Source organism: Poecilia latipinna, unplaced genomic scaffold, assembly GCF_001443285.1.
Source record: "Poecilia latipinna isolate Pla-1442-1.1 unplaced genomic scaffold, P_latipinna-1.0 Scaffold2173, whole genome shotgun sequence".
NCBI lineage: Eukaryota > Metazoa > Chordata > Actinopteri > Cyprinodontiformes > Poeciliidae > Poecilia > Poecilia latipinna.
In genome coordinates, this window is record NW_015114789.1 from 28,308 (window position 1) to 53,776 (window position 25,469).

Here is a 25,469-nt window from a genome sequence, read left to right on the forward strand (position 1 = left end):
TTACTTGTTTTTCCACAGGCTCAGGCACGTGCAGAGGGGGGGTCTGGGGGTGCTTGAGCACCTGCCCCTTTAGTGGTCTCAGAACGACCCTGCACAGGTTGGTGAGAATTTAACCATAAATAAAAATATCAAGACATCAAAATGTTCTTCAGAGAATACTTCCACCATTATTTACTTAAGAAAAGCCTGCCTGGCTTCCCAGTAGCACTTGACTGGAACTAGCAAGCACAAAATGTAAAGGGTCTCCATGGATACCCTTTATCATGCCATTATTTTACAGTGTGCTACCCAGATTAGCCCATGTGGCTTTTAATTTTTGTATTATTATTATTTTTTTACTATTACTCATTATCTTACAGTTCTGTTGTGAAACACATCAGGCAGTCGGGATTACTAATCTGTTTAGGTTTTCTTCATAATGTGAAAATCTATAGAGTTAGTGGCTTTTTTAGGTTGTCTTCATGTTTAATTTATGAGGAAATTTGTATAATTTTTGGTGCTCCGTTGCCCCTGCTGGTGCCTCGGTGTTGGAGAGCCGTGATTGACAGCACACTTCATATTCCATAACTAAAGCAGCTGAGGAGGTTGTGTCAAATTAAATGGTTGGGAAAAACATTCCCCCACTTTCATGCTTTGTCTGTCTGCCTTGATCAGGGAAAATGTTTGACTGTATAATCAGCATGTTGGTGTGATGACACTTTATGTATAGGAGGCAAGTAGAAAGGCTTCACACCACCTTGTCAATCTGTTTGAAGCTAACAGAGATAAAATGAGAGGTAACTGATCAAAAAAGCCACATTTATCTTCTAATGTTTATGTTGCCTATTTAGGACATTTACTGATCTTCTGAAGGCCTAAAGGCCCTAAAGTGGGAGACTCTGTTTTTTAGGGTTAGGTTTAGAGGTGTGGTGTGTATTAAGGTTTGTTTAGGGTTAAACATAAATGCAGTTATTACAAACTTACTTATCTATTTACATTCTTATTATTATTATTTATGTATTATTAATTAGGACCAGGGCTTTGATGTGTTCATTTTGATTAATTAATTACATCGATTTTTACGCATTAATATTTTCAACATAATCACTTTGGGGGTTTTTTCATACAAAAAAAAAAAAACCCAGAGATGAAACAATCACTTTTAACAGACAGAATGGTAAATGGTTTTTTAACACTGGAAGAAGGGGACCAAGCAGTTTTACACAAAGATTTCATCTGCTGATGCGTTTGCAGGAACAACCTTTGTACTCGCACGTTTCAGCAACACTGGTGAATCTGACGCACAAGCAATATAACCAACTTATTAATCTTTATTTCTGTCATCATGCGTGATGTCTTGGCGTTACAAGATGCACTAAATATTAGCTCTCTGCAATTGGAGATCAAAATCAGAGAATGTATGCTTTTTCAAATCAGTTGGACACAGTGGCACTATATACGACTTTTTGTCGCACTATATACAACTTTTATAGTGGTATATAGAAGGGTTCAAAATAACCCTTCAGTTTTCAATAAAATGAAGAAAAGTATCTGAAGTTTATTTAAGGTGTTCTTTTTATGTAGATGTGAGAATTGGAAAACGGTGAACTCTTGCAAAGCCAAAGTACATGTGCAGACAATAATGGTAACAACGTTTTAACAGGCTTTGTTCTCCCAGGCTGTGAGAGGAGTAAGGTGATGCTATCTGCACTGTGTGGGGCTTGTAACAGGAGGTCAGTGCTGCACTGAACTTTTGTTCCATTTTAGTGAGAGGAGCCTTCATCTGCATTGAGCTAGAAGTAATGAAAGTGTGGTGGAGCATTGAAGATTGATGCCAGGGAATTCCCAGACCTCCTTTCTCTGCATTTTACCCTTCTCTCATTCATCTATAAACTCTCTGCCCTGTCTCTTCTGCCTTCCTGTTTTCATCTGTTTGCTTTGTCTTTGTCTCTCATGATGTGTGTTTTTCTCCTTACCTTACTCTGTCCACTCTTCTCTACAGGATTTTATCATTGCTTCTTTAGTTCTTTCTCCCAGATTTGGGAGTGATTTAGCAGTTGCACATCTGAGGCAACCACTTCAAACCTAAGCTGAAATTGGTACCAGTCACAGTTGCTGTGCAGTTTTGTGTTTATTTTAATTCAACAAAGCCTCACTTAAGTACAAAGAAATGTCCATATCAAGAACATTGGTGTTGAAATATCGACGCTGGAGTGAAAATCACAAAGCCATTCTCTTTAAGTTTAAGTAGCAGAAGCAGCTTTTCTTTACGCCACTTTGTTTTATGTTTAGTGAATATAATTGCCCTTTTATAGTCTGCTTTACAACGGATGACGTAAAAAGCACAATTAAGCTTAAAGACATAGTAACACATTTGCTGGAAGGTTTTATGCAGCTCAGGCTTGGCAGAGCCACAAATTGTCTTTGTACATGTCAGTCATGGAAAGCTTCAACAAAAACCTTAATGACCCAGTAGCTGGGGTCAAAACACAAGCAGGACTTTCCTTAATGTCTCACCATGTGCTAAGTATTTATCTACATCCTTTAACCAAACACGACTTCTCTTAGCTGCATTATTACATGTAAGGCAACTTTTTATAGTTTAGATAGTTTAGATTTTAGTTCGTTTTCAGGATCCACATTTACTTTGTATTCCCAAAAATATTCGTTTCACCATCTAAATAACTGAATTCAGTCTTTCCAATGACCTCCATGTCCACAGATGTATAAGATCAAACAGATTTGGAGTAAGAGTGAATTCCAACATGGTACCATAACACGACGCCGCCATGTTTTATAACAACCAAATACCCTATAGTCAACTGTTGGTGGTGTTACGACAAAGTGGACCATCATGAAACTAAAATATATCGCCGATATGATGCAGTATATCGGAAAATATCATTCAATACATTGAGCAATATATTCTCATATAAGAGATTTAGTATTTTTATTTTCCAATATATTGCAACAAAGGTATTTTGCTCTCCTTGTGTGTTTAACACAATTTAGCAGTAAGCCTAACTCCTTCTAAATGAATGCTTGAGTCAGGATATAGAGTCTTTGCCTCCACTTTATTTTGGTGACCCAAGTACAAGTGAAACATGGAGTAAACCGTAACATATAAGCAAAAAATAGCTGTGTTTAATTTATGATCCTTAGAAAAAAGTTAAACTAAGAAAATTATAATTCCATGCCCAAAAGAAATCAACATGAACCCATAAGCACTATGCAGCTATCAAAATCCACATTTACTTCACACATTCTTAACAAGTAAGATACTAAATAACATTTACTCAAGAATATAGAATGAAAACTTACAGACGGTGATGTCGTTGGCACAAACGAAAAGCTGACTACAACAGATGCACCTCTTCACTTGTGACTGTGAAAAACTAAAGGAAGTGCCTGATTTCCTGTCCCATGCCTGACATGACCTTCAAAATAAAAGACTCAGTGCACTGTCACAAAATTAACACTAAAAACCTATTTTACAATAAATTAAAGGGCAGAACAATGGGTATAAACCATATGCATGTATATAGATAAATACAAAAAATGCATATATATTGCTCATATATCTTTTCATATATATATATTATTTTTTTCCCCATATAAATTGTAATAAGTGATGGTAGTTATTAATGAATATAACATAATTAATATTTTGGGATATATAAACACGTAGTTGTGTTTAATATATTGCAATATATGGAAAACTGCAATCATTTGTATATTTTGAAATATATTGCAATATATTACATGAACATATAAAATGTTGCATAATACATGCATCATATATAATTCAATGTATTTAGAACCTTTAATATACTAGAAAATGTATTGGGAAAATAAAACAGTACAACATATTTCCAGTAATACATTGGTAAATATAGTTTCCTTTCAAGAGGGGAAACAACTGGGAAAAAAGAGCGATGACGGCAACAAGGCCACGGAAAATCCCAAGAAGTGTAAGGAGATGCTGAGTTGTCCAACACATTCAGGTTGTCAACTTTCTGCATAGTCAATGCAGTGTGTAGGGAGCTTCATGGCCGAACAGCTGCATGCAAGCCTTGCATCATGGAGAGCAATGCAGACCTTCGAATGCAGTACTGCACACCACACCACCACTGGGTTACAGAGCAGTGGAGACGTGATCTCTGGAGAGATGCAGCAGACTTCTGTCTGACAGTCCAACAGAAGAGAGTTTGATGGTTGTCAGGAGAATGGAACTTGCTTGAATACATTGTGTTGAGTGAAAAAGATGGTGCAGGAAAAATAATGGGAGTTTTTCTTTGTGTGTTTCTAAGTAGGTGGGCGTGGACCCTTTGTTGAAGCTGTTATAGCTGAAGGACTGGGCTGACTTCATATTGCAGCATATGGGTTAAGAATGAGATGGTACTCAGCTGGATCTCCATTTGAAGATAAATAAGAATATAGTTTTGGCAACTGGTCTATGAACAGCCTTGACAAGAGCTGCCATGTTGTACAGTGTTGTTTTGCAGCAGTTCAGTGGTGAATTGGACCAATGGAAATTCTAAAATGTTAATCGTTTTCGGACCAGAGTTAACTCAGGAGAAATCCTCACCATAATTCTGTCCTACAGCTGAAGAATGGACAAGCTGCAATGTTCTCTTAAAATATCTTTCTTAATTACACCTTTCTGTTGCTCCAACAGTGAGGAATTGTCTATGGCTACATTCATACTGCAGCCTGAAGTGACCCAATTCCAATTTTTGTATTTAATGAGAATGGTACCTGATGTTTACATGACACTCTGAACAACACAGGTCCCATTTTAACAAATGTGGCTCAGGCCACTTGAATATGTGATACCTGATCCCTTCTAATGTGACCTGTGTCTGCATGGCCAGGTCATCTTCATCTGACCTGAATGTCATTCGACAAACTCGACAAACCTCACTGTTCTGCACCTGATACACGGAAGCAGAAGGAAAAACAACAACCATGACAGACCATAATGTTAAATTGTTAATATGCTAGCTCTGGTTGGACAACAACTTTAAAATCCCAAAATATGCTCCACCATTAGCATCCACGTTTACTTCCACTGAGCCCGCTTGCTACATGTGACGTTACTGCGCCCTCTACTGTGCATGCGAGACACTTAGGTTGTTTGCAGTTCACTCAGGAGATGACATATAATTGGAATGTAAATGACCACACAAAATGAGTCCAATTAAACAAAAACTATTTATTGAGCATCAAAGCCAGTGTGACCGCAGCATGTGTTTCTAGAAAAGCTACAATAAACGTCTGTTTTTGTGTCTTTATGCTCCAGGTGACTTCATGGCCTACAGGAAGGTGTGTGATGCCCAGGCGGGGCCACTGGATGGAGAGGTTCTGCGCTGCTCTGGATCCCTGGAACTCGACTGGGACCTGGACAAGGAGGAGCTGCAGGAAGCGGGGCCAAGCAGCGAACGCACGCAGATGCAGCATGGCGACTGCCAGAGATCAGGTCAGACATTACTGCCATCTTTCTATTATAATTATGGTTTGTGTAGCCTAATCAGGCTAAGCTGTTGTGAATCTTTCAGCTCACATTTAGTTAATAAATGTTCCAAGTGAAGTTAGATTAATAAAACCGAGTGTATGAATCATTTATTAAAAAAAACTTTCACTGCACCGAGAATTCACAGTGTGTATTGTCAGACAATTACTGGGAAAATGAAATAATCATCATAATTCACCAAATCCAAGTTATTTTCTATGGTCTACAGTTTGCTGTTGAGATGTGTAATAAGGCTGGGCTGAACCTCATGCAATATGCATCACCCATTGATGAGTAAGATTCATGATTTTTTATAATGCAAATATGATTCAGTTTTGTGTTGCAGTTGGTTCAGAGCTGTAGCACAGATCCCACATGCTTTTGATTAGACTGAGGAAAATATTTTCTGAAAATATGTATCAGGATCTCAAAACAAACAGTAATGAGTCACAAACAAAATGTTTTTCCTCTCTGAAGGAAGAGGAAAAAATTTCCTGGGACATTGGTGGAGTACCGGCAAAGTTTTACCGGTACTCCAGTCTTCCAACTGAAACAGTTGGAAGACCATTTATAAGACATTTAAAACTATTAAATTGACTACATCTATTTTTTTACTATGATTAATTGACTATTATCTAGATGTCTGAGCTAAATGTAAATGTAAATTTAATTTTAATTTTTTATTTTTTTACTTTTTCATTCATTATCTTTGTTTGAATACTTGTCAGGATTGATTGAACCCAACATGATTTCATTTTCTCAGTCCTTCAAACATTATTCTGAGCTAGGAACTATATATTTTAGTACACGTTTTTTTATTTTTTTTATTTTCCCTGTTTGAGTCAGAACTTAGCCAACAGATTGTTAATAACCCATCGTCCCTGAATAACATATTATCTGACTTATTGTTCTTTTTTGTTTTGCTGTTTTTGTTTCTTTTTCATTAATTTAGAAATGGAAATGCTAACGTAAAAAAAGAAAGCAAAACTATGTTGTGAACTGTGACCTCTAGGTTGTTCAGACCCTGGCCCTGACCCTGACCCCGAGTTCATGGAACCCATCCAGAATTCTGTCTCAGTTTCACCTCATGGACGCTTTGAACGACTCCAAGAGGATCCCAACTACATCTCTCACTTCACCAGGACGACTGGCCACAAAGGTCAAAGGCGACTTCACTGTTTCATACTCAGGTAGTTACAGAGCAGCTTTACTGGGTTATGATGCATTTATGGAAAACACAACCGGTAAAATGTTACATCATCTCATACCATGCTAACACAGCTTTTTAGGTTAATACAAAAATCATGCAAAGAATTTTTGATGTTTAAGGAATATTTTCAATCTGTTTAGTACGCATAAATAATCGGTCAGGATCCTGGGTTGTTTGCATTGTTTTGACGTTTGTTTAGTGCTGTGTATTCCTTAGTTTCTTGCTTTGGTCAGATCAGTCTTGTTTTCGTCTCACTTTAGTTTAGTTTGTAGTGATTCTATTTATTATGTTTGTTTATTCCTTGTATCTCATTATTCTCTTTTACTCTTAGTTCTCCTGCTGTGCTCTCCCTCGCCCTGTAAGCCATGTTCTTTCTCTTTCTCTCCCCTCACACCTGCTACTAGTTAGTTAATTAGTCCAGTCTGTTGTTCCAGCATTCACACTCCCAGTATTTAATCCTCTCTCTCATTCACTCCTTGCTGGTTCCTCCTTCTATGCTCCTCCTCCTCCTGTTCCTGGTTCCTGCTTTTTGTGTTCATCTGGCTGTTTGTAAGTTTTCTTTGTCGTCATTATTTTCATTAAACCTTCACTGTCCATTTGTTGTCTCTACCTCTCTGAGTCCACTTCAACCTCCATGCAACATGCAAAAATCTGATTAAGCTGGGAAATTTGCAACGTCTTCTGAAGGGAATCTTAGGCTTTTTTCTTCACTGTGAAGCAAAACTTTTCCATTTTGAATGATAAAAGAACATTCTGGATTCCCTATTCAGTATTATACTGAATCTATACTGCTCCAGCATTAACAGGAGCAGTGCAACAATAAATTGCATTAATAATTCTTAGATCATTTCTCTTCAATTCAGATGTCAGCAGATGTTAAGTCTAAATCACCTCAATTAGGAGAAGTACAATGCTCACTTTTCTGCATGCGATTTGACCTTTCTAAATGAATACCCTGACTCCACATACATAATGCACTCATTACAATCCCCCTTGAAACTCTGTTCATGTAAGTATTATTATTATACTCTGATTAGTGTTTTGTCTTCTTTTCTCTTGGTCTTATCGTTCGTATCATGTCAGCTAATCTTAAACCACTTCCTGTTCCTCTTTGCTGTGTTATACTGAAACCGTTCTCCGATTTTGTCCATAGATACTTCCTTGCCGGGGTGGGAATTTTTGTCCTTGGTATCCTCGTTGGCTGGTTCATCCACACTTCTTCGAAACGTCCCACTGCTCCTCCACCTGAAAGCTTGGACCTGCTTGAAGAGCTGCTCAGAGGAATCAAAGCTGACAAGATAGATGCTCTCCAAAAGTAAGTTTGTATTGTCCTCACAGTCAGACGACATAGATATGGCACATAAGACTTAATAAAATAGAGCAACCTGAATGTCGACTAGACAAAGGTAAATTTTACTAAGGATTCCAAAATAAAGTGTTGAGTGTTTTCTCAAACTCTGTGTTCAGAGTTGTCCCTATAAAGTAGCAGGTGATAATTGGGTATAATTTTTGATAATTGAGAGACAAATACAGGCCACATTTTGTCTCTTGTGTGCCGAAAATTGTTCAAGCTTAGTTTAAAAACATGAGTTCCAACGATTTCTAACCATCCTGACCTGTGACCTCTTCTCTCCTTGTTAGCATGTGTCTATCAAAATCTCTGAGTTTTTGTGTGACATCATCCTGCCCTTAAATGTTCTGTGATGGCTTTCCAAGCTGTTTTCTTTTTTTTTTAACTATTCCTCAAGCAGCACATTCATGAGGTCAGACACTGATGTTGGATGAGACTGACTGGCTGCTCAAATTCACTTTGAAATTTATTGACCACTTCAGAGACTCTCATTGTTCACATGTTTGTTGAAGCAATTTGTAAACATGCGACCATGGAACTGACTGGACACCCAATTTAAATCATGTACATTGATGGGCAAACTGTTTTGGCAACCTAATGGCTCATATCAGAGTTGGAAACAGTTTTGAAGTTATACATAAGGATGTAATTATTTTTAAGGTAAGCTGGTACTTGACAGCACCGGTTTGGCTCTTAAAAGTGTTCTGTATACTTTTGAGAGCTCCAGTATGTCTTCTGTCTTTTTGTATCTGTAAGATTTGCCTCTTTTGTTTTCATTTCTTACTGTACGTAATGTCATGTAATAATCTGGATGTTAGTTGGCAGCAGCAAGCAGAAACTCAAGTAGGCAAATTTATAAAGTCACATAAAAGACGTGAAGACAGAAAGACCTTACTAACTTCAAGCAAAGAAACAATGAAGTTGGAGCACATTGAAACAGCTTTGCTTGACTAAACTGGAGAGATGTTTCTGTAAGAATTAATTCTTGTTTGGATTGTAGGATTATCTCAAGCTGAGAAATGATTACATTTGCATGGATAGATACATACTTAGTCAAGAACAATCAAACTGGAACAGACAGTCGTTTCCCAGATAAATGACTTCTGCTGATGCTTTTTATTTTAGGTTTCCAATCTCCCTTCTTTGTCAGCCAGTTTAAAAAAAGAACAAAACAACACTTTTTTTATTTGAGTCAAAGTGAAACACAGCAGGTTTTACTTTTTTTAATTCACTGGACTTGTTGTTCAGTGAAATTTTTATGTCTGATGTCACTTGGCTGCTTTTCCCCCGTCTCTCTGCTGGTCAGGCTGGTTCACCTGTTAAATATCGTCCCAGACATGAAGTAGGGGTTTATTTTCAGGGAGGTTTCCTGTCCTGCTGTGTGTCAGTCCCTTCCATGTTTTGGTAAGGTTGTCTTCTTTCCATCTTCAGCATTTTCCTCTACATTTACTTCAACTCAGGGAATGTTCATTTCTATCACTTTGATTATCTGGAGAAGTTTGTCAAAGTCCTCGGTGGAGAACAGAGGCATCCTGTACTGGTTTAGCTTGTGAACTTTTAACTTTAAATCATTCTTGCTTTACTAAAACGGCTACACATCATTTAATCTAAAAAAAATAAAAAAATAAAATCTGAAATATATTTTTGGGGTATATACTGAATACCTACTGATGATTTTACTGACTGTATCTAATGTTGCATCAAAACGGATTTTTCCACATGCAATGCAGTAATTTTTCAGGGTTAAAGATGTGCAGCTTAGTTGGCGACGTCATGCATTGTTTACTTAACCTCGGCGTTATAATTGTGTTGAATTCATTAAGATTCTTTCTGTGCAGCGCAGACTTGTCTACTTTGATACTTTGATGCAAGGCTGATTTCATAAATGTCCGTCAAGCATTCATGATTCCATTTTCAGTTTTTCTTTTTTTGTGAAGCAACGCTGCCCTGGCACATGTAGGTAACAAGGAACCATGTACCAGTAATACAAAACTTTCATAAGTAAGCTATAGACCAAAACGCCTTTCTGTGTAAAAATAATGTGCAAGTCCAGGACTGTGTGTGGGATACATGTCAGAAAACATTATCTTTAACACAAACTATTCTGTTATCGCTGTGTTCTCTGTGATCTGAACAACTGCTGTATGGGTTAGGGTCGGGTTTGTGGTGTGTGCAGTAGGTCTGACTGGAAAATTACAATTCTTCATTTGGATGTGTGCCACACCCAACTTTGTCTCTAATATTTCCTGGGAGCATGTAGCTGTCAGTGCACATCCGTCTAGCTTGATTGACAGTTGAGATTAAAATGCATGTTTCCATCCATCATCCATCCATCCATCCATCCATCCATCCACTGTCAATATCTGCTTTTCCAGAGGTCACAGGGGAGCCAGTGCCCGTCTCCAGCAGGCGCTGGGTGGAAGGCAGGACACATCCTGGACACATCACTAGTCCATCAGTTACATCCATCAGTACATATTACTTATCTAATGTTTACCATTATTATCACTCCAATGTCACAATTGAAAAAAGGATGCAAGTTGATATTTTTTCTTTTTTTTTCTTTTCATTTGTAGGCGAAAATAAAAAGACCAAGCAGTAAATAAGTCAAGATGTTTGCATATTTGCATTATACATACAGACGCATATTTTAATCCAGTGTTGGTAAACAATCAGACTGTTTCAGGTGTGCACTGACAACAAAATGCTTTGTCAATATCAGCAGTTAAGGGGGGAGGGAGGTTTTGAAGCAAAAACGCAGAAATACACACGTTTATGAGAAAGTTATTTGTTGGAATAGTAGCTGTATATAACATTTATGTGTGTCAGAGGAGGCCCTGTTAAAACACACGCACTCACACACACAAACAGTATTAGCTCACTGACACTCTGGGGTGGGAAAGCAGAAGAGATGTGATGTAATCTGATAAGTCTGTTTTTTAAGTCCTCACATTTTCGGGCTGTTACTGCCTGAAGGCTACACATTCACTGCCCCCAGTCTGCAGCCTAGGAACAGCTTATGCACAGAGAAAACAAGAGGACAGATGAAAACACAGACAGAGGACAGGGTAAGTGATGACAGAGGAGGTTTGCATTTGGACCATTAAAATGCCATTAACATATTTTTCCCTCCCAATGAATGCTAATGGGCTTTCACTTTTGCTTTAAGTGGCATAAAAAATAAAAAGGCTGGGCAAAATGAAAAATTAGGCAAAATATGATTCATGTGCTATCTTTAGAGGAAGTAGGAATGTTTTGAATATTAGTAGCAGAAAAGGCGAGCTGAGATGGCTTCTTCAAGTCACTATTAATGGAAACATAAAGGAAAACATAAATAAATGTTTGAAACATATGCAAGGGCAGACTGAGGTCCACTGTCTTGGACATGAATGATGCATTAGGGCATTATGTTTACACACCAAACAGGTTTTCTACAGCACAGGTTTGTCATACATGAAGTATGACAAACTGCCTAACAGAGAGTTGGTCTTCATTTTGGTTTGAAAACAGCCCTGATGATTCTGCTAGACCCCTGTAAGTTTGCAGCAGTATCTGACAATGAGATGTTTGAAGATTTTTTTTAAAGTTCTGGAGGTGGTGTGGTGGAGCTCCAGGAATTGGACCCGTTTCACCAGCACACACCATACATACAAGATTGGATCTAAAATTGGAGAATTTGGAGGCCAAGTCATCACCTCGAGTTAACGGTTGTCCACCTGCCGATTGTAATGTCAACGTCAGGACGATTTTTAAATGGCTCGTTTTCCAGACACTTGTCAGAAAATTGCTGAATGATTCTTTTTAGTGCTTGGATTGTTTCTCGAAGCAGTACAGAAAAAAAAGGTACAAAAGCCTATAAAGTGAATTTTCCATCATAGTTCTCCTGTAATAATAATGGAATGTAGCAAACATTGGGCTTTTCCACAAAAGAGGTTGCAGTTCTTAATCATGGAGCCAGTTGTTACTGGTTTCCCAAAAGCCAAGACCCAAGTTAAGGACATGTCGTTACATAATTAAGCATCTCATTCACTTTATGTCTTTTACTCTATGTTTATACGTATGGGGACGATTTGACCACACATGCATTATTTATCCCAGTGTTTCTGAAAACCGATGCCTCAGTTGTACTTTGAACACAGTGGGTGCTTATGAATGCCTCACAATCCTAATCAAATAATTTCTCATCCAAACCAGCAGCTGGAAAATTGGAGTTAATCTCAGCTTCCACAGTGAGATTTATTGACACCACCTGGAGATATTAAAAGGCCGACAGTGTTAAAGATATTAGTTAGAAGTGGCATTTATGGCTAAATAATTAGCTGTGAGCACATCTCAAAGCTGGACATGACATACTTAAATTCTGTTGCAATGGATTTTGAAATAAACTTTTTGAAGATAGACAATCAGGTTGGGGTATTCTCATGTGAACTTGACTTTTCATTCCTGTTTCATTCCATTGTTTTACTGTTATTTGACTGGTCCAAAAAAACCTCTGGCATTTTAAATGTGGCACTTACCTCATAGTAATTGGCTTCTAGAGTTTATCAACTGAGAGTTTGTCTTGGTGGAAGCAAAAAGAACTGGAGCTTAGTAAGCGTCAGCACCAGTAACATTGTAACAGATTTTTATTTCCTCTAAAACACAGTGACACATAATTCCTTTATTGAACACTTGATCATGTATAGCAAATGTTGCGTCTCCAGCTAAAATAACCCTTTAGGATCAACATCTGAGAGGCTCAGCCCTTTCTGATTGTCTTAATATCAATGCAGTGTAGAGCTGATCTATTGACTTTTATCATTTGATAATTAGTAAGCAAAAGATCCTTAATGGTATCTGAACCAGGTGAAGCTAAAACTCCTACTAGAGGAGCTCTGGGAACAGATTTACACACAAAGAAGGTTTTTTCATCTTAACTGCAAAATATATATACTGGTATATATTTTTTATAAAACTTTGGCTTAATTATTGCTCTGTGAGTTTTATTTTTTTTAAGCAAATGGCATTTTTATGTATACTGCAGTTGACGATTATTTCAATAATTGATTAATCACATTTAACCCGATTAATGGTTTTAGTTGAAACTAGTTTTCAAATGGGCTCAAGTCATTCAAGACATCTTAAGCAACAAAACTACAATTTATATACTTGTTACTTGTGACAGATAAATTGCACTTTATACATCCACCTCTGTTTTTTTTTATTTTATTTTGCACTTAGAGAAGTCTCTAACAGCATGCAGATGACAAAAAACAACAAAGTTGCAGATTTTCACTTTACTTGATGTTTGATGTGTAAGGCCAGATTTGGGCATCTGTTATTTGGGTGATAAGCATTTATTCAGTGTGAACTGTACATAAACAGTTTTGAATAGATTGTGCATCATGCACAGACCCTCTAACTATCTGCCTGGATGTGCGTTGATGTAGATATGCAATTGCAAATCTACACATTTGAAGATGCAATGCCTCAATATGTGAATGTTTTTGGTATTTAAATTTGAAGAAGAACCATTTCAGCATGACAGCTGCATCAGTATCACTGTACTTTATGTTTCATATCAGACGGTGAGCTGCACTATAACCATTTACAAATGAAACATTTGCAGTTGCAATATAAAAAAAAAAACATTTTTTTTACATCAGTGATGTCTCCCTAAAGTCATTCACACATTATAGGAATGAAGAGCAGAATACATGAAGATGGGAAAGAATAAAGATGAAAACAGAAACGGTCAGCAGTAGGCAGGAGAGCGTGCATTAAGACAATCACTGAAAACGCTTCACTGATGAGGGATTTAATGGCTAAGTTAGCCACATCCAGGGCAGAAAGTTACAGTCGTCATGGAGATCAAGCTACAGAGGAAGATCAAGAGGATCAAGACAAAGATACATTTTATTTCTTTTTAAAAAAAATATTTTTTCTTTTTTCTTTGCTTTAGAAAAAACAAAATCCAGAGTGAAACATTTAGTGCCGAATTCTTAAAGTATTGAGGGGATTTTAACAACAAAAATATTTTCCGCTCTTTTCTGAATGGAGTTCCTCTAAGAGTGTCTCACGTACTCACACACAACACACACACCACAGAGTGTTTAGTGTGGGCAGCGCATCAGTAAGAAAGTAGCTGCAATTGGTTGCTTGTAGGTTCTGTGCATGTTCAGAAGGTACAACACACGATAACTGGAGCACTGAAAGCAGTAGTATATAATGCCAACAATTTCTATGTTCTCTGAAGAATACTGGCTTAATTCTGACATTTGGAGTCAGAATTTCGCTTATGCTTGTCCCCAATCTTAAAGACACAGGCATCAAAGTTCAGTTTGGTGATCTCCAACTTTTAGATGTGTCTCTGCTTCAGCACACCTGAGTCGGTCATTTGTAGGACGGGAGAACTTGACTGTGTACTGGGGGAAGATCACTGGATTCAGAGACACCTCTAGAAGTTTCATGGCACCGCCCCTCAAGGACTGAAGTTGGACACACTTGTCTGCTGTGGCCCGGTTTATGCTTGTAACTGCCTATTTCAATGGTTCAAACACCAAATATCCGTTAATACACATTAATGTTCACAGTGGAAACCATGTTAGCAGAATTGCTGAAGCTAATATCTTAAGTCTTACTATTTTTAAGCGAAATGGTAAAACAAAAATTTAAATATATCTTGATAGGGTCACATACTACTGGTGCAGAAAAGATCAAGAGCAAGACCAAGATTATAGATATGAATGCAGCTCATTTACTGCACAGACATTGTTTTGAAGTTGCGAAACAATCATCAGACCCAGTAAAATATGTATATATATATTTTTATTTTGGCTGTCCTCCACTTCTCTGTTTCACAAGTTGCGGCTTGATGGAATTTGTGCAACCCTGCTGACAAACAGTTAGTCAGGCAGACAGACAAACGACTGTGATTACATATCTCCGCCTCGCTTCATTTCTTTACAGATTGGAAAAAAGAGACTCAAAGAGAAAGATGATGTTTTTGCTGAGAGTATATGATTACTGCTAAATTAACACTTAGCTTCATTCTGATGATACACATTCTCTGGCCACAGACCGTTAGAAAACAGACATGGTTTCTATGATGTTTATGTTAAACATCAGGACAGACTCGTTCATCTTTAAAACAGTTGCTGGAATAATGCAATCAATCTGTTTCTACAAATTATTTGGAAAATATATTTACTCAGCCTTTTGTGCAATTTCATTTCCCTTACCATCATGCTTAACGTATTCAGAATAGTTCCACATTTTTGAAAGTGATACTCATGTATTTCATAGATTCATTACACTTTAAGTGAAATACCTTAAGCCTATGTTTCTTGTAATTTTGATTATGGAGGATGTTGCAAATTCAAAATTTTTACAAAATTAAAATATTGCATGAAATCAATAAACAAATGTTAAAACAGAAATGTCAGGATGTTTATCTCTGTGATTGGGGCTCACACCTCACTTTGTAAAAAAAAAAAAAAAGAATAGTCTTTATTTAAGAATATTCATATTATAACATGAAACACCATTGATAACAAAACAACATACATATACACACAGAGAGCAAGATAGATAGATTGACAGATATTCTGGAAAAGAGTTTCAAAAGAATTAGAAATCCGTCATTCCAAGTCTACAAGTGGAGAACATTGAGACCAGCTGCCAACCAGACCAGAGCCGCCTTGTTTAAAGGTTATACACTCATAAAAACATGGCATGTGAAATTTCCCATACAAACAATTTAATATACCAATAATCAACTGACCTTAGAACTCCATGACCTGCATATGTTTTTTAGGTTATTGGTCTCTCTGGTGACACCTAAAGGGTCTGCAGTGAAACTGTTGATCGAAAAACAAGCATTGTACACATCAGACACATGATGGACAGTCATGTTAGTAAATTTGCAAGTGCATATTAATGTTTTCATGCAGTTGTGCATAACATACTTTTACCAACAATGCCTTTATTATTATAACTTCCATTATATTAGTATTATTAGCAGTAGTAGAATGGGAGTGTATTTCATATGTGAAGAGTTTTTATTGAGTGACTGAGGGGATTTTCTGATCCAAGCCCAGCACATCAGTTGCTTATCATAGATAAAGTAGTTATCTGTCTAGGTTTTTGGTGTTTTGGCCCATCTGAAGTGGTGAACAACAGAAGACTGTGTGCTGCCTCTACCTACCCACTGGCCATGCTGGTGTTCCTAACTGCTGAAGGCTCTTAGAGAGGTCTGGTAGATCGGTCAGGTTCAGCTGAATCCAAGCAATGCCAGATTTGTGGAATGGAATCATTTTTGTGTCTGCCGGGTTTATCGTATTCCCATAATCATAGTCTGACTTGTGACCTCATTGTTCTGTAAGTGAAGCGATCAACTGGAAGTAAATTGCTGCATCGGCACCAGAACAGAACAAAGATCTTCTTGTCGGCACTATGAAGACATCATCTTGTTTTTGGATTTTTTTCTCATTAAACGCTCAAACTGAGTGGCTTCCTGTTTTTGCTGGCTGAAGTTCTGAAGTTCAGAAGAGTCTACAAAGCCTCTGAGTGCACCAGTCCACAAAACAGCATTTTTGTAAATAAGCACATGCATAAAGTTTAATAACTGCAGCTGCAGTCTTTCCTCAGAGCACATCTGCATTCATTTACAAAACAGTGTGTATGTTGTGCATATAAGTGGTGGACATCACTGATTGATGTCTGTGTTTGCAAATAAAACATAAATGAATGTTGAGTAAATGCCCCATTTTAGCAGCGTCTCCAGCTGACACATTAAGGACTTTGGACTATGTAGCGAGGAGAATCACACATGGAGCGCTTATTTAGATTGATTTGCATTTGTTAATGGAGGAGTGTCAAGGGAGGAGTGTGCACTCAATTTCACATTGATTGGGACGTGTAAAGCAAATGAGCTTGGTTTCATGCACACAGGCAGTTCCATAAATCTGGATTGTTTTTTATTGTTTTGTTTTTGTTTTTTTTCCATACTCAGTTTGCTTGACTTAGGTGGCTGTAAAGTACAAGGTACAATAAAAGAAATACATTGATACATACAATTCCGTTTATTTGTTTGACTCTAATTGACAACAAATATATCAGAACATGTTACAAGCATTACAACAATCAAACTTTTCCAATGTTTCCACTGGTAAATTGATAATTAATCTTTGGTGATGAACCCCAAATCTTTGAGACAGGAACCTGATCCTGCCATCACTTTATTTTTTTTTCTACCTCAATGATTTTCAATCCGATTTAAGTCAGAATCCTGGTTGGGTAACTCCAGATCCTAAAATTGCACAGCTTTGCAGACTTGTTAATAATTCTTTTTGGGTTGAGGCGTTGTGACTTCGGACAATTATTCCCTCTGCTTGTGGATGCTGGATAGTTATGATTTGTAACTATGGTAACAGTTGATTGAATTTAAGGAAATATGGGTCACCTTTGTGCAATTTAGGGAAAGCTGAAAGGAATGAGTGGAATTGACCAAAATAAAAAAACAGCACCTAATATTAATATTAAATCACACAAATGGTATTTATTAATAAGAGAGTGATACTTGGCTAAGCATTAGAGTTGGATGATTGAAACTTTATTCATCTATATATGTTCTTTTTCTACTTTCTTACTTTCTCACATATACACCAAAAGCCCTGGTTTCTTTTCCTCTGATTGTGGTTGCTTCTTTGCAGCATTATGCCCATGAAGGCCTGATTTACACCATCTCCTCCCAACAAGTTATGATGAGATTTGTCTGCTACTTAGAGCTCAGTAAGCTTTGATGAGAGCTTTAATCTTCAGTGTAGTTAATTGCCATATTCTAGGGCTTGTAACTATTGAACCTCTCTGCAGGAGAACTCCTAGTATTCATTCCTCAGTCCTTATTAGAGCCAGCTTTATTACATCATGGGGTGTTCTGTGAAACTTCACATTAAAAAACTTTCATAGCTCCACATTGACTAAAATTAAAAAAGAAAATTGTTCTTAGACTGGTTCGGGAGAATAGATGTAAGAATTTGCATTCTCTAAATCACAATCAGTCCTGCTTTCAAAACTCAATAAAGCATTCCTTGTCTCTTCAATATATTTTGTACCTTTATCTCTTATTCAGAATACATGTTTTGAATACACTATGTTTTGCTATTTGATTAGTTTTTCTATTTATGCGATGGAAAAAATCCTTTTGAACAACTTTGCACAAAAAGATAAAAATAAAAAAGTGATTAGAATTGCTGCTGAAGTCGATACTGCCTGCGCCAAAAAATACACATTTGAGTTTGTGGGCTGGGGAATTAATTTTACTTTTATCTACACAAAAACCTCAGGTAAACTTGTGAAGAGTTGAGAAGTTTACTAGCTTATTCCATGTCATCAAACTTAAAGCTTGTCTTTCCCCTTGTCAGTAGTTGAAGATCAACAACAGTTACGACATCCAGGCTTTACTTAACAATCTTTAACAAACATCATGAAAATGAAGGCAGGCAACGGCTGACTCAGATGTTACATTTGACTTTGCTCCCGTGGTAAAATGATCCCATGTACAACCCCATGGTTGTTATCAGTTGGAGTTTGGGCCACATTCCTTACAATCTGACAATGAAAAAATTATAAAAAGGCAAAGAAGATTCAGTTATAATGTATTAGACATGGAGGGACATGCTGAGTATACAGGGAGAGTGATTACATAGAAATTGACACAAACACTTGAAGACAGGAGACTACAAGAGGCCTGATGACAACATGGAGAACATGCAAACAACACAAGCAGGAGGGACCACTGACTGACACAACAAGCAAATACCAACATGGATATATAATTATATAAAGCTACAGAGTGGTATGTGCTGAACAACAGGGTAACTTTAGATTTCCAAATCCAGTGACAAGGCTCTGGGGTTTTCAGCCTCCTACTGCTAAATGCAACTATGATGAAAAAGCAAAACCCATCAGCAATGCAGGAAACATCAACTCAATTGACTATGCAGCTGCAGGACATTCAGAGGGAAAACATTGGGACATTTGTTATTTTACCAAGTCAAAAGGAGAGAGAGAGGTTGAAGAGTCCTCAATGTATTTGCACATTTTCAAGAGAACAGAGGGAAGTGCCTCGCCACTGAGTGAGAGTCTAGCCTGAAATAAACACTCCTTGGATGAATGTCGACAGTATGCTGAGTGGCAAGAGGCTTCCAAGTAGTTACAAGGGTCAGAAACTCAAAATGACTCAACCCAGAAGCGCTTCAGAATGTCTTAGATGACTTATGGCAGTCATCTTTCAGACAATGGTCACTTCATTTCAGGGATAAAAATCTTCATCTCTGCAATGAGGAGACATCTTGTCTTAGTGCACAGTATGAATACAATATGAGAGTAAATGGAGACGGGCATTTCTGTAAAAGGAGACCTTACATGTCTTGTGGATGTTTTGACTTGATGTGTATCAACTGGACATGTCAGGTTGATGATAATGGTAATATACAGATCTATGCATATAAGTTATTCATCTTCATTTCTGACTTAATTCAAATAATCCAGTCACTTTTAAAGGAACTGGTTAAAGTTCTGCCTGGGTTTCAATGTATGAATGTTCTGGTGTTCAGTGACCAGCCCTCTAATTCCTCCCACTTCCTTGTCTTGAGTAAAACATTTCTACTTCTGTTAACTGCATAGTATTTCTATATTGTAATTTTGTAAGGTATAGAGAGATTATCATTTGACGCTATGTATCAGCATCCAGTGTGCTGTGCATGTCTGCAGAAAGAGTGAATATTATTCCAACAATTTAAACTATTTACAATTAGGCTAATTAAATTATTTATGCCTGGCAGCCAACACAGGTCACCTCTCTTTGGCTGCTGCAACTCTTGCATGCAGCTTTGCATCTGATGCAGATGTCATTAGAGAGCATCAATCAGAGATAATCAGCACAACGAAGGGAGACAATGCCAATCCAGTGCTTACCAGAGGCCTGAACCCGTTAATTTTGATTTAGTTGCATACATTTTAATGCATGAAACTTAACACAATTGGCATTTTTTTCTCATACACAGGAATGGTGTTTTTGCTAGTTTTAGTAGACCAGTAAATCTGACACATAAGCAACATCTGCAAACAAACAAAAAGTACTGCTACACAAACACTAGGCCTAGGTTACCATTGGAACCTGTTTGGTTAAAAATGCTCCCCTACTCAAAGTTGAGTAAAGATGTGGTTTGATGCAAAGGGACAACTTACAGGCTGTTCTACTGAGAAGGAACAGTTTCTTATGAGATACTTAAAGCACTAAGTAAAAATTAACTTTGACTTTTCTGCCCAGTGTTTGGAATTTACTTATTGTGTGTAAGTGGTTAAAAACAAAAGGGTTGACATTTTCACAAAAAAAACAACAACAAAAAAAAACAACACTCAAATAATTCACTATTTTACTATTTAGGTTAATGTGACTGAAAGGTTTGTCTAAGGTTAAATGCCAAAGCTGATGTAAACTCTCTGCAGCACAGCAGCTGTGACATGTGTCATATCCTATTTATTATCATAATGTCAGTTTGAAGGAGCATCACTCCAGTCATGAAAGCTCAACAGTTCACATTCCAGTAACATCTAAAAAAAAATGTGGGATGACTGTGGTGACGGTGGTAGGAGTTCATCCCGCAATCAGTGGGTTGCCGGTTCAGTTTCGGCTTTGTCTGCATTTGTTGTTGTGTCTTAGGGCAAAACTTCACCTGCCTTGCCTGCTGGTGAGGTCAGAGGGCATGTGGCTGCTATTCAGTACTGTGTGAAAAGGTGAACGAATGAATGTGGTGTGAAGGGCTGTGAGTCCTCTGTAGCCATTTACCATTTTCTGAGCTTTCTGTGATGAAAACCTGGTTCGCCTCTTCAAGGCCCAGCTCCTCCACAGAGCTGTAGTTTCCAAGTTTCTGAGCTTCCCCCTCTCAGAGTAGCCCTCACTCAGCTCCTTCAGACTAGCCAGCAGCAATTAGCAAATACCTGGTGGTAATTTTGTTAGTGTTAATAGAGGAGCCATGTTGTGATGACTTCCTGAAAATGGAGTTTCAGAAAGAGCAGAAGTTTTTAAAGAGACAGAAGCCCAACTTCAAGGTGTCAAATTACAAAGTAAAGTTTCTTTTACATCATATTTATTATAGTATATTTGTAACAACTGAACAACTGAATTTGACATAGTTACTTGATTGTGTCATCAAGTAGCCCCATGTCCCTGGAAAACATAATACTTCCCCTTTAAGTCTGACCAAATGAAATAGAACATTTATTTATTGGCAGTGACACATTTATGTTTTCAGATTTCACCCGGGAGTAAACATTGTTCAGTGATTCATTTGCATTTTTGAGATGTATGTTTACTATCATTTCCTTGTAGAACAACATCAAACATGAACTGAAAGGCTCCACATATTTTAGTGTGCATACATTTGTACGTTAATATGTCAATAGAACACTACCCCAAATACAAAAAGGGAAGATTTCACAAAAAGATTTGTAAAATGATAAACCACCATCATGTCAATGTAGTCACATCAAAAGTAAGACCAGCGTTGTAAAAATAAGTGTAAAAATGGGGAAATGTGGCTGGAACCTTTGGTTAGTGGTTAGGACTTAATCAGCAACAGCTGCTCCAACATTTTCACCTGAAATAAGTTTTCTGGAACTTAATACCCCTGAAGGTGACAAATTCTAAACCAGTGGAAGAAGCTTCACTGGACATGCTTCACATGTCCAAGAATATCCAACAAGCACTAAAGTGCATGACATAATTATGTTTCCATCAGTGCAGAGCTTACTTCGGCTGGTAGGAATGCATCTATAAACATAGTGAGGTTGAGTAAGACGCAAAGTGCAGCAAAGACATTATTTTTTTCAATTGGTGGTTTCAAACACATTGCAAGGAATCTACCTCGTCTCCAATGAAACATCTTCTTAGTTCTTAGGCTCGTAGAGTGTTTTAACCTCGACAAGATTCTCCATTGGTCTAATTCTCCTCAACTTACATTTTCACTTACAATCCTGTTATTGTGGACAGGTGCAGGTTAAACAAATGCAAAATTGCATCCCTTGGCCAATCCTGTTGGGAACTCTGTCTTGGCTCAATGGGTTCCATTAGTCTGAGCCCTCTTTGTCTTGACGCATGTGATCTTCCTCATCTTTCATTGAGATTAAAACCACTGAGCTGAATGGTTTTATTTTAGTTTTGTTTTTTTTTTGTTTTTTTTTGCACAACCCTTTCTCTCTTTAAGCTTGTAGCCCAGGTACAATAAGTTGTGTTGCAGAGTCCACAGTGTAAAAACCATAGCAATCTATCCCTGATGTTGACATTTTTGTGTTCATAAGTCTTTGGAGATAGCTCAATTTATTTGTCAGATATCTCAAACTCTCAGAAAGAAACTTCCTTCTCCTTGCTTTCTGATATGTTGTCTTAAGAAAACATTTGGGATTTGCAGTCTGAATCATAGCAACAGCGAGAAAGTCAGTTCACAGATGTGGAAATTTTCTAAAAATTCCTGTCAAGATGCTTTAGTCAATGCAACATCTATAGCAGATTTGGAAACAGACTATGAAAAGTATTTTTAAGGGAAAAAACATGTAAAAATCTGTGAGATATGAGAAAAGGCAACAGCATATTTTGCAAGTTGCAAAATTGCAACAGCATTAATCAATCAGTCAATCAAGTTTAGTAAAGCTCATTTCAGCAACAAAGCAGTTCAATCAATGACAATAAAGATAAACTTATGGATGAGTTTCTCTAGATCTTGCTGAGACATCAGTCCATTAATCCTGGAAATGTTCTTCAGGTGATAGAAGCCCCACTCTGTTACTGTCTGAAGGTTCAGGTCAGAGTCCATCACTACACCCAGATTTCAGCCTGATCTCTATTTTCTAGCTGTGATAGCTGAAGCTGTGTGCTGACTCTAGATGGTTTCTCTTCTCTTCAGGTTCAAAGATAATAACTGAAGTTTTGTTTCTGATCAGCTGGAGAAAGTTGTGACACATCCATACGTTTATCTGTTCAAAGCAAGGTGGAAGAAAATAAATTAGAAATTGTGGAGGATAAAGCAAATTATGATACCTTTGTCTTTTTCTTGAGTGAACATCTGAGGTAAACTTATCTCTTACCTGAACAGTAAAGTAGATAAATGTACCTACTGTGTTTGTGTACAATAGTTTGAACACATGAACATGGTGTGTTCAAACCACAAATCTCTTCATTTTTTCAACTCTTTAAGTTTAAGCTATAATCATGCAGAGTAGAGAGTATCTCTATTTGTATATTGTACCTATAATTTATTAATAATAATCCAAGCCAGGAAATCCATGATATTTTATATCTAATTAAAGAATGAATTTCCAGACCGGCAGCACATTCATACAGTTCTTGATCATAGAGTCTGTCTTCAAGTCCATTGACAGATAAGTTGTAAGAACCGTGAGCTTTAATCCGATATTCACTCACAGTTTACTGTGTGAGCTTCTCAGACTCCAGCTGCTCTCTTGATCTTTCAGTCATGGATAAACTGAAATGCATTTACAGTGGAGCTTCCCCATAACGACTTGACATGAGTGAAACTCAGGCTGATAGTAATGCTGTTATGCTGCATTTCCACAATGGAGGAAGTAGATGTGTTGTAAATATCCTCAGGCACAGCAGACAAGTTTTTTGTGTGCATCTGGAGAAGATTTGGTACTTTGGAGACTGTTTTCAGCTCTCTCTACCACATGTAGGCATGCTTTCCTTTTCCTCTCCTTTATGTAACACCCATCATCCATCATTTTTTCCACCGTGCATTTAGGACATGACAAGACTAACAAATGTCAGTGTTGTAAGAGTTGATGGGTTTGAGTTTGTTCCTGAAGTGTGACAGGACAGCGAGACAGGAATTAAAAGGTTGTATATGGGCAATCAGCCTTGAACGCTGGTGAGAGTTGCCATGACAACAGATCAGCTGGAATGATGAGGAATGGTGCTGGAGGCTCTTGACAAGAAATTCACCCAGAAAACGTCTCTGCTGCCTGTCGTGTTCACGTACTTCCATCAAATCCTTCGTCGTTAGAGCCGACTGATGAGTTTGACACATTCTGAGTTGACGCTTAGTTTCTGGTTGGTAATCATCTGCCGCATAGTTGGCGGATAGAGTCTTTTGGGTTTAATTTCAGTTTTTGTAGAAGTAAAAGTAGGTTCCAAAGTTTCCCAGTAATTAGCTCTTCCCACTCCTCCTTTTTAGAAAGCACTTGGAATTTCCCTTGCATAATTTTTGCCCTCGCCTGCTCTCCGAGTATAAATAAACAAAAAGCTGGTGAAGTCGTTTTACACAGCTCAGTGCAAATTACAGTGGAAACTAATTTATCTGCAGCCAGAGGGAATACAGGCTGTTAAGATGGCTGAAACCCAGTCACTCATCCAAATGCTCGCATTAGGAAATTGTGGACCATTTGGTAAACACTTGAGTCTCCAAAGTCAGAGATCACTGCGCTAACATGTCAGGCTTTATTAGGAAATGTACATTTTTGGTAGAGCAATGCTCTTAAAAAGGCAAAAGAAAAAAAAGTGCAATTTTTCTCATTTTTTCTCATTTTCAGACTTTAACCTCATCTGTTGACTATAAACTTGATCCAAAATGGTCTGAAATAAAATGAGTAGTATAATATTCATACTGTATAACGATGGATAATCCTGGCTGTGGGAAAGAGATTGAGGATCTAATGTTTTTGTTTTTCCTTATCAGGATAAAACCAAAAATCATCAATCAGCGAGTTCCTCAACCAACATGCATCCAAACTACCCCCCATCCCCCTCCCGGTTCCTCTGACTACCCAGCTGAGTAATTACCAAAGCTTGTAATAAGCTAGGCAGTGAGACAGTAATGTAGTTTTCTATGAAGGAGCAAGCAGAGGCAAAGACATCCACTTTCAATTACAATCGCAAGCAATGACTTACTTGAGAATGTGTATGCGTGCACGTATGCTCAAATAGACTTAAACGCAGCTCCCTGGAGAGTGAAGCCGTGTGAAGCCCACAGGTAATTACTTTAGCACAGTGCTGTCTGCCACAGCGGTGTCCCTCTGATCAATACCGGTCTGAGCAGCAGGTGCTAGCAGCTTTAAACTTCCCTGGAGGATTCTGTTCCAGCCATAGATCTACCTTCCAAGAACTCTAATGGAGGGAAGAAAATCTCCTTTTTTAAATGCTCACCTTAGCAAGTTCTTTAATCTATTATTAAATTTTTTTTTTCTTTCTTTCTTTCTTTCTTTCTTTCTTTCTTTCTTTCTTTCTTTCTTTCTTTCTAAGTGAAATAGTGCTAAAAGTGCTAGAAAAAATAAACTCATAGAACAAGATTAATTTCAGGTCAGATTCTATCTATCTATCTATCTATCTATCTATCTATCTATCTATCTATCTATCTATCTAT

The 25,469-nt window shown here is 37.5% G+C and overlaps 1 protein-coding gene across 1 annotated transcript in view; it reads left to right on the top strand.

The window, feature by feature from the left end:
- Positions 1-4,059: 4,059 nt before the first annotated feature.
- Positions 4,060-25,469, top strand: part of LOC106936567 (inactive N-acetylated-alpha-linked acidic dipeptidase-like protein 2) — a gene marked incomplete at its 3' end in the record, with an annotated part of 78,534 nt that continues 57,124 nt past the window's right edge. Inside the window, exons 1-4 of the mRNA XM_015017658.1 lie at positions 4,060-4,132; positions 5,282-5,458; positions 6,504-6,681; positions 7,855-8,016. Coding sequence (XP_014873144.1) covers positions 4,060-4,132; positions 5,282-5,458; positions 6,504-6,681; positions 7,855-8,016 — 590 coding nt within the window. The remainder of the gene's footprint in view (positions 4,133-5,281; positions 5,459-6,503; positions 6,682-7,854; positions 8,017-25,469) is intronic.